Source organism: Syngnathus acus, chromosome 10, assembly GCF_901709675.1.
Source record: "Syngnathus acus chromosome 10, fSynAcu1.2, whole genome shotgun sequence".
NCBI lineage: Eukaryota > Metazoa > Chordata > Actinopteri > Syngnathiformes > Syngnathidae > Syngnathus > Syngnathus acus.
In genome coordinates, this window is record NC_051095.1 from 6,121,477 (window position 1) to 6,140,018 (window position 18,542).

The window sequence follows — 18,542 nt, forward strand, 5'->3', positions numbered from 1 at the left end:
GGCCTTTTTTGGTTAATCTGATTTTATAATGGCTGTTTAATATTACTGCAGTATGTTTCATGTAAGATATCCAAAACAATTTAATTAATTGACCAAATATAATTACGAATATAATTACAAATGCCAAACCTACACCATATAGTATTTATTCGGGATAATATAACCAAATATGATCATGTTTTCTAAAAGTATAAAATGTTAGTTTCGTGATGGCTACATGAGTGGTTTCCAGTTTTGAAAAGATGTTCTCCGGGTGAAGTATGTGTTTTTCAAGGGTTTCTCCCACTCTATAGCGGCGGCTGCTAAGCAGGTTCAACAGGATTTCTTTGCAGCCTCTGACGTGTTTGTATGCAGCAATCCAATCTTGTCTGAGCTTTGCACTTCCTGCCACAGTCAGTCCTCCACATCGGATCGTGGCTTTTCAGAGTGGAAAAGAGCAATGATAAACATTTACGATAGAGGTGGGGGACCTACCTACAGTCCCTGGCCCTAAAATCATTCTGAAGAGACGTTTAGAATAATGTAGGCCCATGGACTGTATTGCGCAACCCTGTTATTTCCAGTAATGGATGAGCAGTTTCTGGGGGGAAGTTTAGTTTCAGCTAACACTTCCAGTGTGGGAATTGTTTTTAATTTCTCATTTCACGAGTGGGTGACTGACTTGACTGACCATTTTCCAATCACCGGCCATTATGTTTCTTACGATATATGTCTTGAGTATTTCACAACATATGTAACTAATGTTTCCCTTTCTTCTAAAATTGTTTCACGAGTTTTACCTCGTGGTATGTGATGACACACTGATAATGTTGTTAGTCACCTGAATGTTGTTAGTCACTTAAATGTTGTCCAGAGGCTGAGATCAACCGGAATCAAATTTCTTATTTGGCATGCACAAACTTGGCCAATTAAGCTGATTCTGATGATTCATTTCCATCCGTTTGTCCATCCATCCATCCATCCATCCCTCCAACCGTGAATTATTTATTTTTTTACAAATCGTGTGTTATTATTTTTGTAAAACACACAAGAGAACATATCATTTAAAAACAATGTTTTGAAAACGTGAAAAAGGGACGTTACAAGTATTTTTTCGCTCGTGCACGTCTCAAATACAAATAAATAGCGCCCTCTTGCGGTAACAGACTGTTATCTCCTTAGCGCATGCCATTTATTCAAACCCGCCCTCTTGGTCGTCACGTGTGAAGACGCCATCACTCAGAGAAAAATATTCAGCTGCACAAATAGATATATTCCTCTGTTGAGAAACTTATTTCAATTTGACTCAATTTGTGTTTTTAGCACAAAGTAAGATTCTGTGATTTAATCAATGCTCAGACATCGGTGTTTGTCAAAATCGTGAAGCGGTCGTTTGTAAAGAGAAAAACAAACCCGGAAGTAATCGCGCTGCTCATGTACGCATGTGGCTGGAGCGTCGCTTACGCTCAACTATGCCCAAACAATTTGAGGTCAGATTTCCGGCGGAATGTGAAAGCCTTCCCGATGGCTTCTGGTCAGCCGTGGACGTCTGGATAAAGAAACCTCACGTCGCCAACAAGCGCCTGTGCGGCGTGCAGGAGAGTATGGACGGAGATGAAGAAGAAGCAGCGCTGCGGTTGCTGCCGCAGGATGTTGTGGCTTGGCTCAGTGGCAGCTGCAGAGACAACACTCACCGAACATGTCTTTCCTCTCACATCAGGACGTTTATCCCTAAAGTCAACACATATGGGACACACAAACAGAAAGAAGTTGTTGTTAAAGGTAAAAGCTGGAAGCAAATGCAAGACTTCTTGATTTCTTCTTGCTGTCTTGCTTTGTCGCTGTGTTCTTGTTTCCTCGCCTTGCTTTTTTTTTTTTTTTACTTCCACTTGGGGTTTTGTTTTCAAGATAAAGTCCCAATGATCGTCACACTTGATTTGTCTTGTTTTTGTGTGTGTGTGTGTGTGTGTGTGTGTGTGTGTGTGTGTGTGTGTGTGTGTGTGTGTGTGTGTGTGTGTGTGTGTGTGTGTGTGTGTGTGTGTGTGTGTGTGTGTGTGTGTGTGTGTGTGTGTGTTGTCATGTTTTTGTTGACTCTTTGTGGTCTTTTTGTCTTCCAGTTGACTTTTTGGCTTGTAGTATTGACTTCTTGCCTGGTTAATTTTTTAATTTTTATTAATTTAACTTTTATTTACCCAGGCAAACAATTAAGAACAAGTTCTCATTTACAATCGCGGCCTGACCCAAAAAACAGTGACTCTTTGAGAAGGAAGGGGGTGCTGAAAATAAATAAATACACAAAACAAGGTTAATATAAATACACAATCAAGAAATAAAATACAACAACCAAAAACAGTAAAATTATATAATATGACAACGTGATTAAGCTAACAGCTTTGTTGTTGTCGTTAGCGTCATCTTATTTTGTGCGTTCTTGTATATTATCTATAATTTTTTTATATCTTGTTGACTTCTGTTATCTTTGTTGTAGACTTGGACGGACAGCAGGTGACGTTTGTTCCCTTTGAGGAGTCCGAAGCCGGCCAGGTGTCTTGGAAGAAGGACAATATTTACAGCATCAAGCTGTGTGCGGTGGACTCCGGCCAGTGGTGATTGAGTGGCCATCGGGCATCTATTATAGGCAGGAGGCCTTTATATAGGCTTTAGTACCGTCAATTTATATCGTATTATTTAATTCTCTATTTTGTTAATATTCTAGAAGTACTTGTCACGCGTATTATTATTACAAATTGGGGCTTGATGAATGTCAGGGAGTTGGAGCTGCACGTGCGGACGGCGGAGACGTGGTTCTCGGACGGCGTGGCCTACCCCAATCTGGGCTGGCTGGCGAGCGACCTGCTGCCCAAGCTTCTGCGCTGGGCCGTCGCGTGCAAGAGCAGCCTTTTCCCCAACACCTTGTCGCTGCTGCCCGTCGAGAAGTACAGCATGGTCTACCAAAGGCTCAAGGAAAAGTACAAGGCCCTGGTCAAGGTAGGTTTCAAACAATGTGAGATAGTCAGAAAAAGGAGAAGAGAAAAAAAATTGTCAGGTTTCTCGCATGGTATCGTTAGGTATGGCCCGAGGTGACGGATCCAGAGAAGTTTGTTTACGAAGACGTCGCCATCGCCACGTATCTACTGGTGGGTCGTTTCATTTCCACTGATGGGACTTGAACAACAACAGTTTTTATTGTGATCAATACATTTTTTATGTACATCTATTTGATCGATGCGCGCTGACGCCGCCGCAGGTGCTTTGGTCCGAGGAGCGAGCGGAACTCGACGTGGACGCCCGCCAGTCCTTTGTGGACCTGGGCTGCGGAAATGGACTCCTTGTGCACATCCTTGCTAACGAAGGGGTAAAATTAGGATTTTAAATTCTGATGCATTTTTGATCCTGTAACAGATTTAATCTCGTCAAATGACATGGTCTTTATAACGTTGCGACTATAATTGGTTGCTTTTTTTGTTTTCGCAGCACCCAGGAAAGGGCATTGATGTTCGTAAGCGGAAGATCTGGGACATGTACGGTACCGACACTGTGCTACAGGTGAGCAAGAAGAAGGCCACTTTTCCATATTATTGATCGGTTCAGTTTAGCTGTGCAAAACCGTCCATTTCCTGTTGTTTCTTGTCTGCGTTTTCAGGAGGAAGCCATCACTCCCGGCGAGGACTTCTTGTTCCCGGAGACGGACTGGTTGATCGGGAATCACTCGGATGAGCTGACTCCATGGATCCCCATCATGGCGGCCAGGCGAGGCGTTATGTTCTGCTTTGGCTAAGAGGGAGGGGCTTCTGGATGAAACTGATGGCGTTTGTGTGCTTTGCAGGTCGTCCTACACGTGCCGCTACTTCGTTCTCCCTTGTTGCTTTTTCGACTTTTTCGGAAAGTACCGGCGGCGGCATAGCCGAAAGTCTCAGTACAAGGAATACATTGACTTTGTTGACGAAGTGAGCCGAGTTAGCGGCTTCCACACATTCCGGGACTGCCTCAGGATTCCCTCCACTAAACGGGTATGCTTTTTATTTTTTTTTATTACTGGGCTGAAAATCAATTTGGAAAAAAAGTTTAGTGTTTTTTTTTAAATTTGTTGTTGGTGCAGGTGTGTCTGCTGGGAAAAGGGCGGACGTACGAGGCTAGTGAGGAAGATCAAGCGGAAGATCAACGAGCCGGTTACATCCGGAGCCGCCACGCCGCTCCCAAAAGCGACATTGTCACCGGCTGGGGATCAGGCTTCCGGCCTCGAGAGCGGGTGGAAACGGTGCGCAACTGCATGGCGCTCTCTCGCGACCTGGTGGACGGCGTCGTGCTCCGCGTGGCCCAAGCCCTGCTGGGAATGTGCGACGAGCGCCGGCCCTCCGACGACTGGAAGCGAGGAGGTACACATACCTCGTATGCCTTTTGACGTGAAAATGCGGCTTTCTCATCGAACGTCTTTAACTTTCTGCTTTGTGTTTGTTGCCCTTTACTTTTAGGCAGCTTGTGTGTGGGCGAGGTGGCGGCGCTGTTGGAACAGGACACACTCAAGCAGCTCAAGAACGAATGCGGAGGCCTGCAGACGCTTCTTAAGAACAACCATCAAGTTTTTCAAGGTATACAAGGCACTGCTTTGGCTAGTAAGGCCAATATAATAATAATAATAATATTTATTTATTAGAAAATTGGTTCTTGTGTCGCCCGATTTCATTTTGGCTGTTGTTAAAAAGGCTTTTTTCATTTCTTTCAGTGGAAGGGGGAAAGGTGCGCATCCGGGACTGGCGGGACAGGATGCCCCGTAGGACACATGGCAAGAGAAAGGCGGAGGTCTCCTCCAACGCACTTAAAACCCGCCGGTGCTGGTTTGACCGTCACCACCCTCAGGGATGCCCCCTACTGGCCGAAGAGTGCACCTTTGCGCACGAGCTTGAGGAGCTGCGAGAGTCCACCAGACCTGTGAGGAACAAGACAAATAAGAATCTTTGAGTTTGGCGCCTTCAACTGACTGTTGGGAATGTTACCACCAAATGTTTTTTGAGAAAATACACTTTTAAAAATGATGACTTTTCATTGTTTGTGAGTTTTTCTTGCAAAATGAACACTCACTCTCTGTTGGCCTACAATTCCATCATTTGTCTTCATGGTGTTATTGATGTGAAATTCTGACTTTTTCTCATGATACTCCAACTTAATTCTGGTAATGTTATTCTGATAAAACAGCAACCTTTTTTTACCTGATGAAAAGGAAAACACATGCAGAAATGAAGTTATGATTTCACCAGATCAAAGTGGTATGAAAAAAAAAAAAACTGAACTCAACGCCGAATTAATTTTGTGGCAGTGGGAGAAATTTTCTTCTAACTCCAATGAAAAGCAGTCTCTGTACCCGCAAACATTGCCCCCTATTGGATAGAAAGCACAATTGCAATCACATAACGCAGGATGGAATAGACGGGAGCGCGACGATGCAGCCAACTTGAGCGGCGTCGTGAACGCGCACGCGAGACGAGACGACCCCTCTCGCGCTGCGGGGGCTTCTTCTTTTCTTCCTTCCTCCTTCCTTGGCAGCTTTCGAACTCGCGACCATGGGCTTCTATGGGACCTTGAAGCTCATCTTCTACAAGGTGAGCCGGCGAACGCCAAACATTTCCCAACCAAGCCAAGTGTGCGCGCGCTTTGGCGATGACGAGGCGCTTTGTGATGCGCGTGCGCGTGGCCCACTGCGGCTCGGCGGATGAGGAGAGTGCTCGTGATGAGAACCGCAAGAACGACGATGACAAATATAACTCGAATGACATATTTGGTATTGATTGCTCTCGTCTGAAATGCTCTGCATTGGGGAGATTGTCTGCTCCCACAGGAGTGCATGTCTGGACATTCACAGTTTGAATTACTGGCACTGAACTGTAAAACATTTAACTTGCATTCAGCACCAAATCAATTTTCAACATTCAGCACCAAATACACTTTCAATATTCAGCTGCACATTTGGCTTGCTGCAAAATGTCACTTCCGGGTTGCTCGGAGATGCCAGGCCAAAGCAGCCGATGGAGCACCTTGATTGGCTGGCCTTGATTGCCGACTGCAGGCCCAGCTGGCCTAGAGACTCGGAAGTGACGTTTCGCAGCTGAATTTGAAGCTGGCTTTCTAAAGATTTCAATGGCAGCACATTTCAGTGCAACGCCACAGATATAGTTCCAGAAACTGCGTTCTTAGTTATTCATGATTCCTGACTCTCCCCAATAATTTCAGAGATTTTCAGTGAGTATCTAGGAGTGATAATTGAAAATGATCATGGATTTCACCCAATCAGAAAACAGGTAAATATGCAATTTTCCAATAAACCGCTACCATTGTTTAAATCACAGTGTTCCATCGCTGTTGAGTGGTGACCTATTATTAGAAGCGTTCTGTGGGTTACTCATGTGGCCCTTGAGAACTATCTGCTGCCCACTTGAACTATGTTTGTGACCACCTGGTATAGCCCATAATATAAACCGTCCCTATATAATATGAGTAAGAAATGCTGAATGATGATTGTATTTCTATCCTCCGTTTAGGTGAAAAGGAAATTGGATTACGGTCCTGACGGTCGGCCATTTTCCTCAGGAAAGAAGCATTGCAGAGGCGACGCTTACTTCAGGTACGCTGGGATGCCGCAGCGCTCCAGATGCTCATGGACTGCTTTCCTTTCTTGCTTCCTTACTTCCTTGCTCCCTTGCGGCTTGTAGTCCTCCGGTTCAGAGCCCGCCCACCACATTCGGGGAACTCCGGCTGGCCAACGGGCATTCAGCTCAGCGGCGGCGCGTCACCTCGGGCGCTCCCCCTCGTGGCCTGCAAGACTGGCTTCACACCTTTCAGGCACTGCCCTCTTTCTTTGTTGTTCGCATGTACGAGCATCCCGCACGCAATGGCCTGTTCCATTCGTCATATTCGGGAGTGATAATGCCAACGTCAGCGTTATGTTTGTTTGTATTTTAGTTTTTATTTTGTCCTACCCGTTATTGGAATTGGCTTCAAAAATACTGGTGGCGCTTACAAATTGACTGTTTCTTATTCAGCCATGAAGTGGACCAGAATTTATGTTCTGCCTGTCATCGGCATAACTTACGGAACAGAAATCTATATCAGAAATAAAAACTCATCTCAGGCCATTTAAGTGAAATGGAATCCTTACCCACGGCCGGCCTGCGTGAAAATCAGTCCCAGTGTTGTGGGAGTGTGTCAAGTACACAATTGCGTCCCAATGTGCAGGCGTGGAGTGGACCTGAGAGGCTACTGGTGCTGGATCACTTGATTGACGTGTGTGAAACGGGCCAGCTCAAGCACGTGATGCAGCTCATCCAACCGCACTTCCAGAGGGACTTCATTTCCCTACTGCCCAAAGAGGTGCCATAGCCGACCGCACTGGTGCCCCCCCCTCCTCCTCCCCTGGGCCTTTTTACACATGATACATACGCCTATGTGTGTCTCAGCTGGCTCTATACGTGTTGAACTTCCTGGCTCCCAAAGACCTGCTGCGGGCTGCACAGACCTGCAGGTACTGGCGGATCCTGGCCGAGGATAACCTGCTGTGGAGGGAGAAGTGTCACGAGGAAGGTGAGCTAACCGCCGAGCGCGTATTTGGGAAACAAGCCATCTGACTATCACGTGCGTAGGTGTGTCCGAGTGCGCGTCACCTCGCCGCAGAGAATGCGTCACGTGGAAGTCCAAGTACATACGACAACACCGCATTGACACCAACTGGAGGAAGGGGGACGAGCGCCAGCCCAAGGTATGCGCATGCCCGCGCAAAGCTAGTAAACGTGGACTGAGTGCTCACGTGTGGCCAGCAGGTGCTGAAAGGTCACGACGACCATGTGATCACATGTCTCCAGTTCAGCGGCGACCTCATCGTCAGCGGCTCTGACGACAACACGCTCAAAGTGTGGTCGGCCATCACTGGCAAGGTGGGAGTGAGTGCGTGCGTGTATATCTATCGCAGGGCGTGCACACTTCTGCAACCACAACGGTGTCTACTGTGTTGCGGTCAGTGTTTGCGTACGCTGACGGGCCACACGGGCGGCGTGTGGTGCAGTCAGATGACGGCCGCCACGGTGATCAGCGGCTCCACCGACCGCACGCTGCGTGTGTGGAACGCTCACAACGGCGAGTGCGTCCACGTGCTGCACGGGCATACGTCCACCGTGCGCTGCATGCATCTCCACGGCAACCGGTAACAACACGCTCTCCGTACTTGCGTTTTTGGACAACGGATAGAGCGGCGCCTTGTTCGTGTGCGCCTTTCAGGGTGGTGTCGGGCTCCCGAGATACGACGGTGCGCGTGTGGGACGTCTCGAGCGGTCGCTGCGAGCACGTGCTGACTGGCCACGTGGCGGCCGTGCGCTGCGTGCAATACGACGGCCGCCGCGTCGTGTCGGGGGGCTACGACTACATGGTGAAGGTGTGGGACCCCCAAACGGAGGCATGTCTTCACACTCTGCAGGGACACACCAACCGAGTGTATTCACTTCAGGTACGCACGCACACGCTCAAGATTCAAAGTGGGGAAAGGCTTTGCTGTCCACAACTTATTTTACAATCATTGATTGTGATGTCCTTTGGAAATTTGATGAATAACTTCCTTTGAAATCAGAAATCAAGGAAAAGAGTTGTTCAAGTGATGCTGAAGATTTTTATCACTAATGAAAATGTGATATTTTGGGATGTTTGAGCAAGAATCGTGGAAGTCGATGCACAAGATTTGCTTTTGCTGGCCATAACATAATGTTCCATATTGGAGGTATCAACTTGGTATGGGTGAGTGATGTGTGAAAATGTGTCATTGAACCTTAATGAAATTGCTGAATAAAAAATGAGTTTGTCCTAACTTTGAAAGTGCTGATCCACAGATGTTTGCTTTGTGCAGTTTGACGGCGTTTTTGTGGTGAGTGGCTCGCTCGATACGTCCATCCGAGTGTGGGACGTGGAAACAGGTGGGACGTTTGATGGGAGGAAGGTTCGGCGTGTAAAAAAAAAATAGGGCTGTGATTTCCAGCGGTTTTGTCTCTCCCCGCAGGCGGCTGCGTCCACACGCTGACGGGCCACCAGTCTCTGACCAGCGGGATGGAGCTGCGGGACCGCATACTGGTGTCCGGCAACGCCGACTCCACCGTTCGCGTGTGGGACATCCGGACGGGACGCTGTCTGCACACCCTGCAAGGTGAGCCATCGGCGCCACGTCACGAGAACGCGTCACCGACTGTGCGTCGTCGCCGCCAGGTCCCAACAAGCACCAATCGGCGGTGACGTGCCTGCAGTTCTGCCGAGGTCTGGTCCTGTCCAGCTCAGACGACGGTACGGTCAAACTTTGGGACCTCCGAACGGGCGCATGGCTGCGCGACGTGGTGGCGCTGCAGAGCTGCGGATCCGGTAAGCGCCGCTTCCACACGACACAAAGGCGCCGTAACAACCTGACACCTGAGTAAATGGACCTGTGAATCCAGAATGTAAGACGGGATGGTTACTTCTCTGGATGAACTCCAATGCAATCGCTGTCCAGGTGGTGTGGTGTGGCGCATCAAGGCCTCCGACACCAGGCTGGTTTGCGCGGCCGGCAGCAGGATGGGCACCGAGGAGACCAAACTGCTGGTGCTGGACTTCGACCTGGACGAACACCAGACGGACCAAAAAGAACCGGCTGAGTCGGACCAAGATTCCGACGCTGAGGATTCCGTTCATTAAAAACGGATTTGTCGCCGGACCCGTACGCATGGTGATCCAAGTTTTGAGGACGCGGAACATTTCCGGCACCAGAAAGTGCTGACTTAACTATTGCTGCTATCCAATGGGGAAGTTCACATCAGACCGACAAGAGTGCGGTCGCGGTCCGAACGGTGGACATCCCCAGTGCACGCTTTGCCGAGATTGTTTTCCTCCTTGGCTCCCGTCGATCGACGCTCTTGTTAACTCTTTCAGTGGCCAAAATGTTGTGCTGTCATGAATTTGCGTGTCGTTTGGGGACTTAATTGACTGCGAAGAATGAAAATGTGACTCCCAAATCAAAACGTTTTAACTGGAATGCTAAGAATCATTATTGTGAAGTACTCCACCACCGCCGCCTGCCAAAACCGAAGCTTAACGCTTGCATCCACTAGATAGACGCGAGTGTCTGACTGATACAGCTCGACTAACGATGTAAACTATAATTGATTAATCTGTCAGTTAACTTTTGATTAATTCAAGTAGATTTTTAAGAACGCATTATATCTACATCCCTCAATTAAAAATCTGGACAATTCAGAAAACATAAATGAAGGATTCAAACACTGGATTGGTCGATGGCATTTGTCCAGAAATCGGCAAAAATGGTTTGGATTGTTTTAAAAGCGAATGTTTGCAAATGTCTTATTGCTAAAAGACTTTTTGTTACTGGTGAGAGTCTGAAATTCTGAGCATTTGGACGATTTGAAGTTAATCGATATTAGTAAACAATTTGACGATTAATCGATTACATTGTTGCATCGGTAGTACGGGAGCTCTTGTAAGAAAGTGTAAATCCATGAGAAAGCGTGTACATATTGTGCTTTTGCAAAACTAACCGTAACGGTGAAGATGTCAATAAAGACGACTTTTCAAAAGATGTGCGCGTGACACCACCATTTGAGTTGAATCGGCAAACTGCAAAGCCATCCTTCAACCGAGCCATCTTAGTTACCATGGCAACATTTTGGCCATAAGTAGTGACACCAAAAACGAGGTTAAGAAGAGATTTATTTGGGTATCGACAAAAGGGGCTCTGGTAAAAAAAAAATACAAATTACAACAAAAAAAAACACGAGAGCAAAAGGTGCGCCCGCCTATCACCTGATGGTTCGGTACATCATGAAGTCGACAGTGGTGCACGGTGGGAACTTGCCCACGGAGCTCTCCTGCACCGGTGTGTACACTTTGATCTGCCGCATGTGCGTGTCCCGGCCGTTCTGGTGGTTGGCCAGCACGGCGATCTGGATCATGAAGGTCCGGACGGGCTCGTTGCTCCGCTGGTTCAGAAGTGACACGTGAATCCAGCCGCTGGGCTCCACCATCTCCAACTGCTGCACGCACCAACACCAAGAAAAGCAAACGGACGACAACCACATCAGGTATGACTTCAAACATAATTTTAGGTTTGACGTGCGGGTTTCTGGTATGGACTTTCTCACCCTGACTTCATGCAGGTCATGGAAATTGTTCCCCACTCTGACGGAAATCTTGCTAGGCGTGTAGCTTTCATCCGACTTGTAATCAGCGTAGATGCACAACATCTTCACCGTGGTCCTCCTTCTGGATGCAGGAATGAGACAACTAAACGGTGGCACACAAAAAGGGGCAGGCGCACAAGCACCTACCTAAACTGGATGTTGACCAGATGCGGTTGGGATCCGTCCGACTGCCAGTACGTTTCCAGGTTGTCGTCCCTCAGCTGGTCCACGCCGAATCCTAAGTGGCATATTGTTCAGGTGGTGTCGACATTGATCTGTGTGAATGGCAAACTTGCCTATTTGGTTTGCTTATTTGCATTCTTCTGGCTCTTTTGCAAAGTTATTGATACAATGCGGGTAATTATTATTCTTTTGTTATGTCATTAATTTCATAACAGACACGTTTATGTTCCATAATCCTGTTGTTTCGTTTTAGCAGGAACCTCCTTGAATTCTACAAACTTTAGCAGCAGGGTGCTGACCCGGTTTGCAGGAGGACAGCGACCACACCGCCTGTGAGCCGATTTCTCGGACGGTACCAGTCCGCTCGAGCTGCTTTGGGTCAGCTCCGGGGGGCGTCTTGCTCGGCGTGGCCATCGTCTGATCTGATGAAGGAACAAGAGACCGTGAACGGGCTAGATGGGCGGCTTTGGACCTGGCAAGCGGAACTGGGTGACACACAACACTCGTGTTGTTAATTTTTACCTTTGTCAAGGCCCTCTGTAGTCCGCGCTCACGATTTAAACGGAGGTTACGACGGGCCCCTGGCGCTTAGAAATAACATTTGGAAAAATCCCGAAATTCTACTACGGCGATGCAAAATAACGCAGGAGATTGAAGACGATTCTGCGTTTTGCTTTTCTTCGAGGGAATCTGCGTTTGGCAAAAATACTGTTTTATGTACATTACCGCCACCTTCCGGACTGGAGGGGAAACGAACTAAACGGTACTGTATAGTCACACACAAATGAAACTCTGAATGCTATTTGTCTGGCATAATGCATCTTTTAGTACATAAATGGGTAGTCATGTCCAAATGTATCATGTGTGGTACTTTACTTTTCACTGCCTCTTTAATTATCTATTATATTATTTCCCGGATTTATCTCATTTGCCACATTCAATACGGCGTCGATATTTACGTTTATTAGAACCATTGCACCTCCACACCAAAAGGAGCCTGACGAGGTGGTTCGGGTAACTGGTTACAATGCCGCCTGGATGCCTCCCTGCAAAGGTGTTCCAGGCACGTACCGTGGAGGGGGTGTTTTGGGAAGACCCAGGAGCCATGGAGAGACTCCCAGGTGGCCCGGGAACACCTGGGAGCCCCGTGGAATAGCTGGACGAAATGGCTGGGGAGAGGGAAGGCTGGGCATCCCTGCTATAGTTGCTGTCTTCTCAACATAATCTCTGATAAGTGCAAGAGAATGGATTGATGATTTTTTTATTTTATTTTAGCAATTCGGCAAACCTGTTTTGCCTTGTGTTGTCTCGTTCCGTTTTTAAATGTACTACCTTGAGTTTAGGTTCGCAAACGCCCCACTTGGACGTACTGACGTCACTTCCAATCGGACGTCGTCCAATCCGGTCGGCGCCGCCGATGCCATGTTGTGATCGTTGAGGAAATCGATTGTGGCCGAAGTTCACTCGGCAAAGTGGATCTAAAACTCTACTAAGAGCACAATTTGACAAGGACCATGGAGGTAAGGGGGAGTTGACACCAAATGACGAAAAACAATTTCCACATTTGTCGGAATAAGTGATGACTGACGGTGATAATAAACAAACAAAAATAATGGCTGACTTAAACTCAACAGGCTTGGCGTAAATAACGATTTCATTTTAATTCACGCGTTTGTTTGTGTTGTGGAGACTGTACGAACATCTCGGATTGAAGAAAGATTAACTTTGTTGGTATTTGTTGAGCGCGATGCAAAGCTTAGCGGATTTGTCAGCGTAAAATCACACGCCGGTGGAACTCGGGTTGGCGCTTGACAGTATTGTTGCTTGGATACAATTGTGACACACGCAATTAGCGCGGTGTTGTGAAGTAATCCCCGAGGGGGTGGCAAGCTTTTATTTTGAAGGAGTATATCCGCTCTGGCGTTTAGCGTACCTTGACTCCTCCTCCTCCATCGGTTGCTCCGGTTCCATTGAGCAGCCTGGGCCGTGCCAGACGTCTGCGATTTGGGTCGGGCGCGACGGTCACGCTTCAAGTGGTTTGAACCGGCGGTGACATGCCCAGACCCTGGCCGGCGTGTGCCCGCTGATTGGGGAGCGAGGGTGTTTTCATATTGGGGGGGCAGACGAGCGGCCGCCAAGTGTGCAGCAATACCGCAGCCTTGCGTCAAATCCGGCTAAAAGCTAAACGGCCGTACGACGTGTAGAGAACCACGTTAGGAGGGGTTATTTTGGGCGTCCACATGTTGGATTGCCGCCGCTGCTTTTGTTGGCTTTTGTCAATTGTGCCAGAAGCAGAGCGTGAGAGCGTTATTGTCATTATTGAGCAACGAGTCGCCGTTCCGTTTGTTATCGTCGGGGAGGCGTGATGGACCTGAATTTTTACTCCCATCTTACCGGCGGAAGCGGGCAGCACGACGGGGATCCAGGGTTCCTGGACCCGCAGTCCTTCAATGGATTTGACTCAGACAACAAGGTGACCCCGTTTGTTGAGTGCAGGGGGGCGGCTGAAGTCATTTATCATTCCCATCATTTCAACTATGTTTCCATCTTTTGACAAACTCCTCAATGTTTCAGTACCCGGGTGGCAGTGACAACTACCTGACGATTTCCGGGTCAGGCCACCCCTTCCTGGCTCCGTCGGAGGTGAGTAAGCCTTCCTGTATGTTCCAGATGATCTAAATGTTACTATTGATGTATCTCATCCCACCTTCCAGACTTTTCACACTCCCAGTCTGGGCGATGAGGAGTTTGAGATCCCTCCCATCTCACTGGACCCGGATTCGTCCCTCACCGTTTCCGACGTGGTGTCCCATTTTGGAGAGCTGTCGGATGCCAGTCCCTCAAACAGCGTGGTGGTCCCTGGGAATGCCGTGGTGGAAGGCGACGACCCCTCTTTTGCCTCCACGTTTGTCCACCCTCCTTCCCAGGGTCTGGAGCACCTAAGTCTGGGAGTCATCAACCAGTCTGGAGGCGCCCTGCTGGGCTCGTCTTTGGGAATGGTGAGGGTGTTCTAAGATGCGATCCGTCCAACACTTGAAAACACGCTCCTCTCCTTTCCATGTGCGCAGGATTTGGGCCATCCCATCGGGTCGCAGTTTAGCAGCTCATCTCCGGTCACCATCGACGTTCCATTGGGAGACATGAGCCAAGGCCTGCTGGGCTCCAACCAGCTGACCACCATTGACCAGTCAGAGCTCAGCGCTCAGCTGGGTCTCGGATTGGGGGCTGGGAATATTTTGCAGCGCCCGCAGTCGCCGGAGCGCCCGCTGTCGGCCACGGCGTCACCCACCAGCTCGCTGCAGGATGACGACATGGACGACTTCCGGAGGGTGAGATTCCCGCTCCTCTTTCCTTTAAATTTCTTGTTAATTCTTGAGGAAAGTTTCAAGCTTGCAACTTTTTTTCATGCCAACTTTTCATGTGATGTGACACACCGTTTCTCTCCCTGCTCATCAGAGCATTCTAGTGGAATCTCCCATATCTCAGAACTTCTGTCCCGGCGTCATCTCCCTGGACCCCGCTGTGGCCGAGGCGCCGCCATCTGGCCTCGCCTCCGGCGCCTTGCAGCTCTCCAGCCGGAAGGGAGGGAGCGGCAGGGGCGGGAAGACGGGGAAGAAGAAGGAAGACCCTAACGAGCCACAGAAGCCCGTGCCGGCCTACGCTCTCTTCTTTAGGGACACTCAGGCGGCCATCAAAGGACAAAACCCTAAAGCTACCATAGGAGAAGTTTCAAAGATCGTGGCTTCCATGTGGGACAGCCTCGGGAAGGAACAGAAGCAGGTCATGTGCCTAATATGTCTGCAATGCTACCTTGACTTTGGAGTGACTTCACAGGTGATAAATGGTTCTCTCCTTTCTTACAGGTTTATAAGAGGAAAAACGAGTTAGCCAAGAAGGATTACTTGAGAGCACTTGCAGAGTACAGGGCCAATCTCAACTGTCAGGTTCCCATCGAAGTGTTGGATTCGGCACCGTCGCCGCCTCCGGCCCCAGCCTCTTCTCGCCCTAGCAGGGCCCAGCAGTACAACCCCGAGGAGAACACCATCACCAACATCTGCACTTCCAATATCATCTTGGACCTGCCTCAGGTCACCACGCGCTCCCGCACGGGCGCCATTAGACCGCAACCACCGACCGAATCCAACCCGCCCACTGTCGCCAAGATCATCATCAAGCAGACGCAGCTGCCCTCGGGTGGTGTGTCCGTCACGGCCATGTCCGCCTCGTCGCCCCGACAGCCGCCGCCGTTGCAGCAAATGCAGAGCACGCCGCCGCCGCCCAGGTTGCAGCAGATGGTGCACGCCCAAGCGCCGCCGCCCCTGCAGGCCAAACCTCGGGGCGGCGGCGCCGTGGCTTCAGCCGCCCCACCGCCGCTACAGATCAAGGTGGTCCCGTCGGTACGACAGGTGGACCCTGGCGCTCAACTCATTGTGGCATCGTCTTGTGAAACTTCGGATTCGGCCAAGGCGGCGGGACAGTCGGCCGCTGCTGCTGCCGTGACAAGAGGGGAGGAAGTGATGGAAGCGGAGGAAGGAGTAAGCACGTTTGATTTTGTAGTTTAACCCCCAGAGGGCGCTGCTGTCAACATTAACCAGGCCTGGACAAAGTGTGTCCTCCACAGCAGTGGTCCCCAACCTTTTTTGCGCCACGGACCGGTTACATGTCAGAAATATTTTTCGCGGACCGGCATTTATATAAATAAATAATACATTTATATAAATAAATAAATAATACATTTATAATAAATATATAAATACGATGAAATAAAATGATACGACTGACAGAAAAACAAGTACAAATGACAAAAATAAAACTCACCATTACGTTGAATTAGTGGGAGCACTGAGTTTGTTTCTCAGAAACGAGCCGGTCCCATCTAGACGTAATCGGAGACAATGACACCCGAAGTGATTAAGGTTTGTCTTTTATTGCAGGATGCTTGGTCTCCATGTGTTGAAGCAGTTTTGAATGCTTCATTGCCTGGTTAGTTAGCCTGTCGCCACATATTAGCTTTGCGGGCTCGACTAGGGAAACATGTCACGTGACCGGGACGAGTGTCTTGACCTGAATTAATTGATCGTCGATAATTTTTTTTTTTTTCTGTGCGGCTTGGCGGCCCGGTACCGAGTGACCCACGGACCGGTACCGGTCCGCGGCCCGGTGGTTGGGGACCACTGCTCCACAGTGTTGTATGAAGTCAGAAACAAATATTGTGATGTGCAGGGACATAGGCATGCACCACTACATACGAATGAATAGTCTGGTCCTGCTAAGTGCAGTGTGGAAAAAGCTTTTCTAGGTTGGGGCTCAAAAATGTTCCATACTGCTTGTCCCTACAAAATGTCAACACAAAAAGTGTTGTTTTTTTTGGATAACTCTGCATTTGCATTTATGTAATTTGAATACAACTGCAATATGTTCCAGTTCCTCTGGAAAATGCATTGGCGAGGCCTAACGTTGCCATTGTCTCTTGTGTGTCAGATGGAGGTGGAGGTGAAAGTGGCCCCCGGGCCTGGCATCACGCCCACTGGGAGTCCAAACATTTGCGTGCGCACCGGTTGCACCAACCCAGCGGTGGACAGCAAAGACTGGGACAAAGAGTACTGCAGCAACGAGTGTGTCGCCACACATTGCAGGTGGCTGGCTGCTCCTTCAAACTTTGTTGTTTCTTTCAAACAGCAGCTTTGATTGACATTTCAGCGTATGCTTTCTCTGTTGCTCCTCGACAGGGATGTGTTCACGGCCTGGTGCGCCATCCGAGGGCAGAACTCCACCACCGTCACTTAGCGGAGGAACCTTTGTAAGGAATCCATCCATCCATCCATCCTATTTGTTGTTGTTGTTGTTTTTAGCGCTTACCCTATTCAGGGTCATGGGGAAGCTGGAGTTTTTATCTCAGCTGATAGTGACTGAAAGGTGGACTGAACACTGAATTGGTTGCCAGCCCATCACTGGGCACATAGACACAAACAACCATTTACACCTACAGTCACAAAATCAGACAACCCCCCCGAATTGAGCAAGTGAAGGCCAGGAGAGGCTCAGGTATTGGCACACATCTTTGATCCAGTTTGAGGAGTCAAGACGCTGCTGCCGGATGTTTCTTTATTCAGCTCTTTGTGACGATTCAGTTGTGTCTTTGTGTTATATGGCTCATCCGATTGAGGTGTGTGAGTGAAATGTGAAAAGCCTGCTACCCTGTTAACATTTTGGCCGTGGCAAAAGGTGGAACAAATGCACCCCATTCCATCACGCACAATTATTTTCTGTCTGTCGTCTGGATCGTTGGATCAGGTTTGTCATTCTGTCGTGCTTGCAAGGTGACTGCTATAAAAGGCAGCTTCTGACTTTGGGTGAGGGGGGTCACTTTTGGTTTTAGTTTGAGGTTAAAAGAGAGGGCTCAAGGTTTTTAGCGAGGTGCTCGCCATATGTACTAGCCGCCTTCAGGACAAAGCAACACTTGAGAACTGGTGCTAAGATTCAAGAAACAAAAAAAGAACTGTCCTCTCGCTTGGATTATCGTTGTTATTAACTGTGATGCATATCTCGTGTCGTGTGGAACAGCTGAGGTGTCAAGAAAAATACACCTATTCTGTTGATGCTACTGAAAATGAATTTAAGAGTTTTTTAAAAAAGAAATATGAAATATCATTGAGCGCTTGTGTGCTGAGGAATTCACCAGGAAGGGCAAATAAAATATTTTATGTTTTAATATAGCTGGTGTTTTGATGGCTGAGAGCTCACAAATTACATCTGAAATTGTCACAATTTTGCATCTCAATATTATATTAAAAAAATATAGCGGTAAAAATGTAGGTATATAAAAATGTAGGAGACAACAGCTGGTAGCGGGGCAGAACTTCCTTTGACCTGGGCACACAACACAGATGCGCTCAGGCACGCACGCAAATTCTGTCCAGCTTAAAAAAAAAAGAAGTGTGACGTCACAAAGCTAGCTGATCTCTTGACCAATGGAACTACTATTTTCTTCAATGAAAAATGCTAATGATTTATTACTTCGTTTTCATAGAAAACAAATGAAAAATTGTCTATTTGGCATTTGTTTTTGCAACGGGAAGTATTAATAACAAAGAACGTGTTATTTTGCTCTTACCATTATTATTAAGGAAACCAAATACCGTAATACATTTTTTCCCCAATGACAAGGTGAGAGTCAATGTTATC

The 18,542-nt window shown here is 48.2% G+C and overlaps 4 protein-coding genes across 7 annotated transcripts; 3 read left to right on the plus strand and 1 right to left on the minus strand.

Moving 5' to 3' along the window:
• Nucleotides 1-1,195: 1,195 nt before the first annotated feature.
• Nucleotides 1,196-5,015, plus strand: trmt44 (tRNA methyltransferase 44 homolog). The gene is made up of 11 exons (XM_037262672.1): nucleotides 1,196-1,761; nucleotides 2,468-2,585; nucleotides 2,748-2,967; nucleotides 3,048-3,116; nucleotides 3,227-3,334; nucleotides 3,454-3,525; nucleotides 3,623-3,729; nucleotides 3,806-3,989; nucleotides 4,079-4,355; nucleotides 4,452-4,568; nucleotides 4,703-5,015. Exons 1-11 carry the CDS (start codon nucleotides 1,422-1,424, stop codon nucleotides 4,936-4,938), a joined length of 1,848 nt encoding a protein of 615 aa, XP_037118567.1. The 5' UTR covers nucleotides 1,196-1,421; the 3' UTR covers nucleotides 4,939-5,015.
• Nucleotides 5,016-5,382: 367 nt separating this feature from the next.
• On the plus strand, nucleotides 5,383-10,573 carry LOC119129423 (F-box/WD repeat-containing protein 7-like). The gene is made up of 13 exons (XM_037262690.1): nucleotides 5,383-5,576; nucleotides 6,513-6,595; nucleotides 6,684-6,813; nucleotides 7,207-7,341; nucleotides 7,428-7,551; nucleotides 7,611-7,726; nucleotides 7,788-7,901; nucleotides 7,986-8,167; nucleotides 8,242-8,467; nucleotides 8,861-8,927; nucleotides 9,011-9,154; nucleotides 9,214-9,363; nucleotides 9,494-10,573. The coding sequence occupies exons 1-13, from the start codon at nucleotides 5,538-5,540 to the stop codon at nucleotides 9,673-9,675; spliced, it is 1,692 nt and encodes a 563-aa protein (XP_037118585.1). The 5' UTR covers nucleotides 5,383-5,537; the 3' UTR covers nucleotides 9,676-10,573.
• A 113-nt stretch (nucleotides 10,574-10,686) lies between these two features.
• On the minus strand, nucleotides 10,687-12,066 carry anapc10 (anaphase promoting complex subunit 10). Of its 3 annotated transcripts, none has more exons than XM_037262783.1 (5): nucleotides 11,880-12,066; nucleotides 11,657-11,779; nucleotides 11,322-11,412; nucleotides 11,136-11,256; nucleotides 10,687-11,024 (listed from the first exon to the last, which is right to left on the minus strand). In XM_037262783.1, exons 2-5 carry the CDS (start codon nucleotides 11,769-11,771, stop codon nucleotides 10,794-10,796), a joined length of 558 nt encoding a protein of 185 aa, XP_037118678.1. In that variant the 5' UTR covers nucleotides 11,772-11,779; nucleotides 11,880-12,066; the 3' UTR covers nucleotides 10,687-10,793. The 3 variants fall into 3 exon arrangements, with proteins under 3 accessions (XP_037118678.1, XP_037118677.1, XP_037118676.1); XM_037262782.1 differs by having other exon boundaries at nucleotides 10,687-11,027; nucleotides 11,657-11,774; nucleotides 11,880-12,063; XM_037262781.1 differs by having other exon boundaries at nucleotides 10,687-11,027; nucleotides 11,880-12,062.
• Nucleotides 12,067-12,354: 288 nt separating this feature from the next.
• Nucleotides 12,355-18,073, plus strand: tox4b (TOX high mobility group box family member 4 b). 2 transcript variants are annotated; one of them, XM_037262662.1, is made up of 9 exons: nucleotides 12,355-12,877; nucleotides 13,718-13,830; nucleotides 13,932-14,000; nucleotides 14,072-14,356; nucleotides 14,426-14,686; nucleotides 14,814-15,137; nucleotides 15,221-15,892; nucleotides 16,839-16,993; nucleotides 17,087-18,073. In XM_037262662.1, exons 2-9 carry the CDS (start codon nucleotides 13,723-13,725, stop codon nucleotides 17,142-17,144), a joined length of 1,932 nt encoding a protein of 643 aa, XP_037118557.1. In that variant the 5' UTR covers nucleotides 12,355-12,877; nucleotides 13,718-13,722; the 3' UTR covers nucleotides 17,145-18,073. The 2 variants fall into 2 exon arrangements, with proteins under 2 accessions (XP_037118557.1, XP_037118560.1); XM_037262665.1 differs by lacking the exon at nucleotides 13,718-13,830 and having other exon boundaries at nucleotides 12,357-12,877.
• The last annotated feature ends 469 nt before the right edge of the window (nucleotides 18,074-18,542 follow it).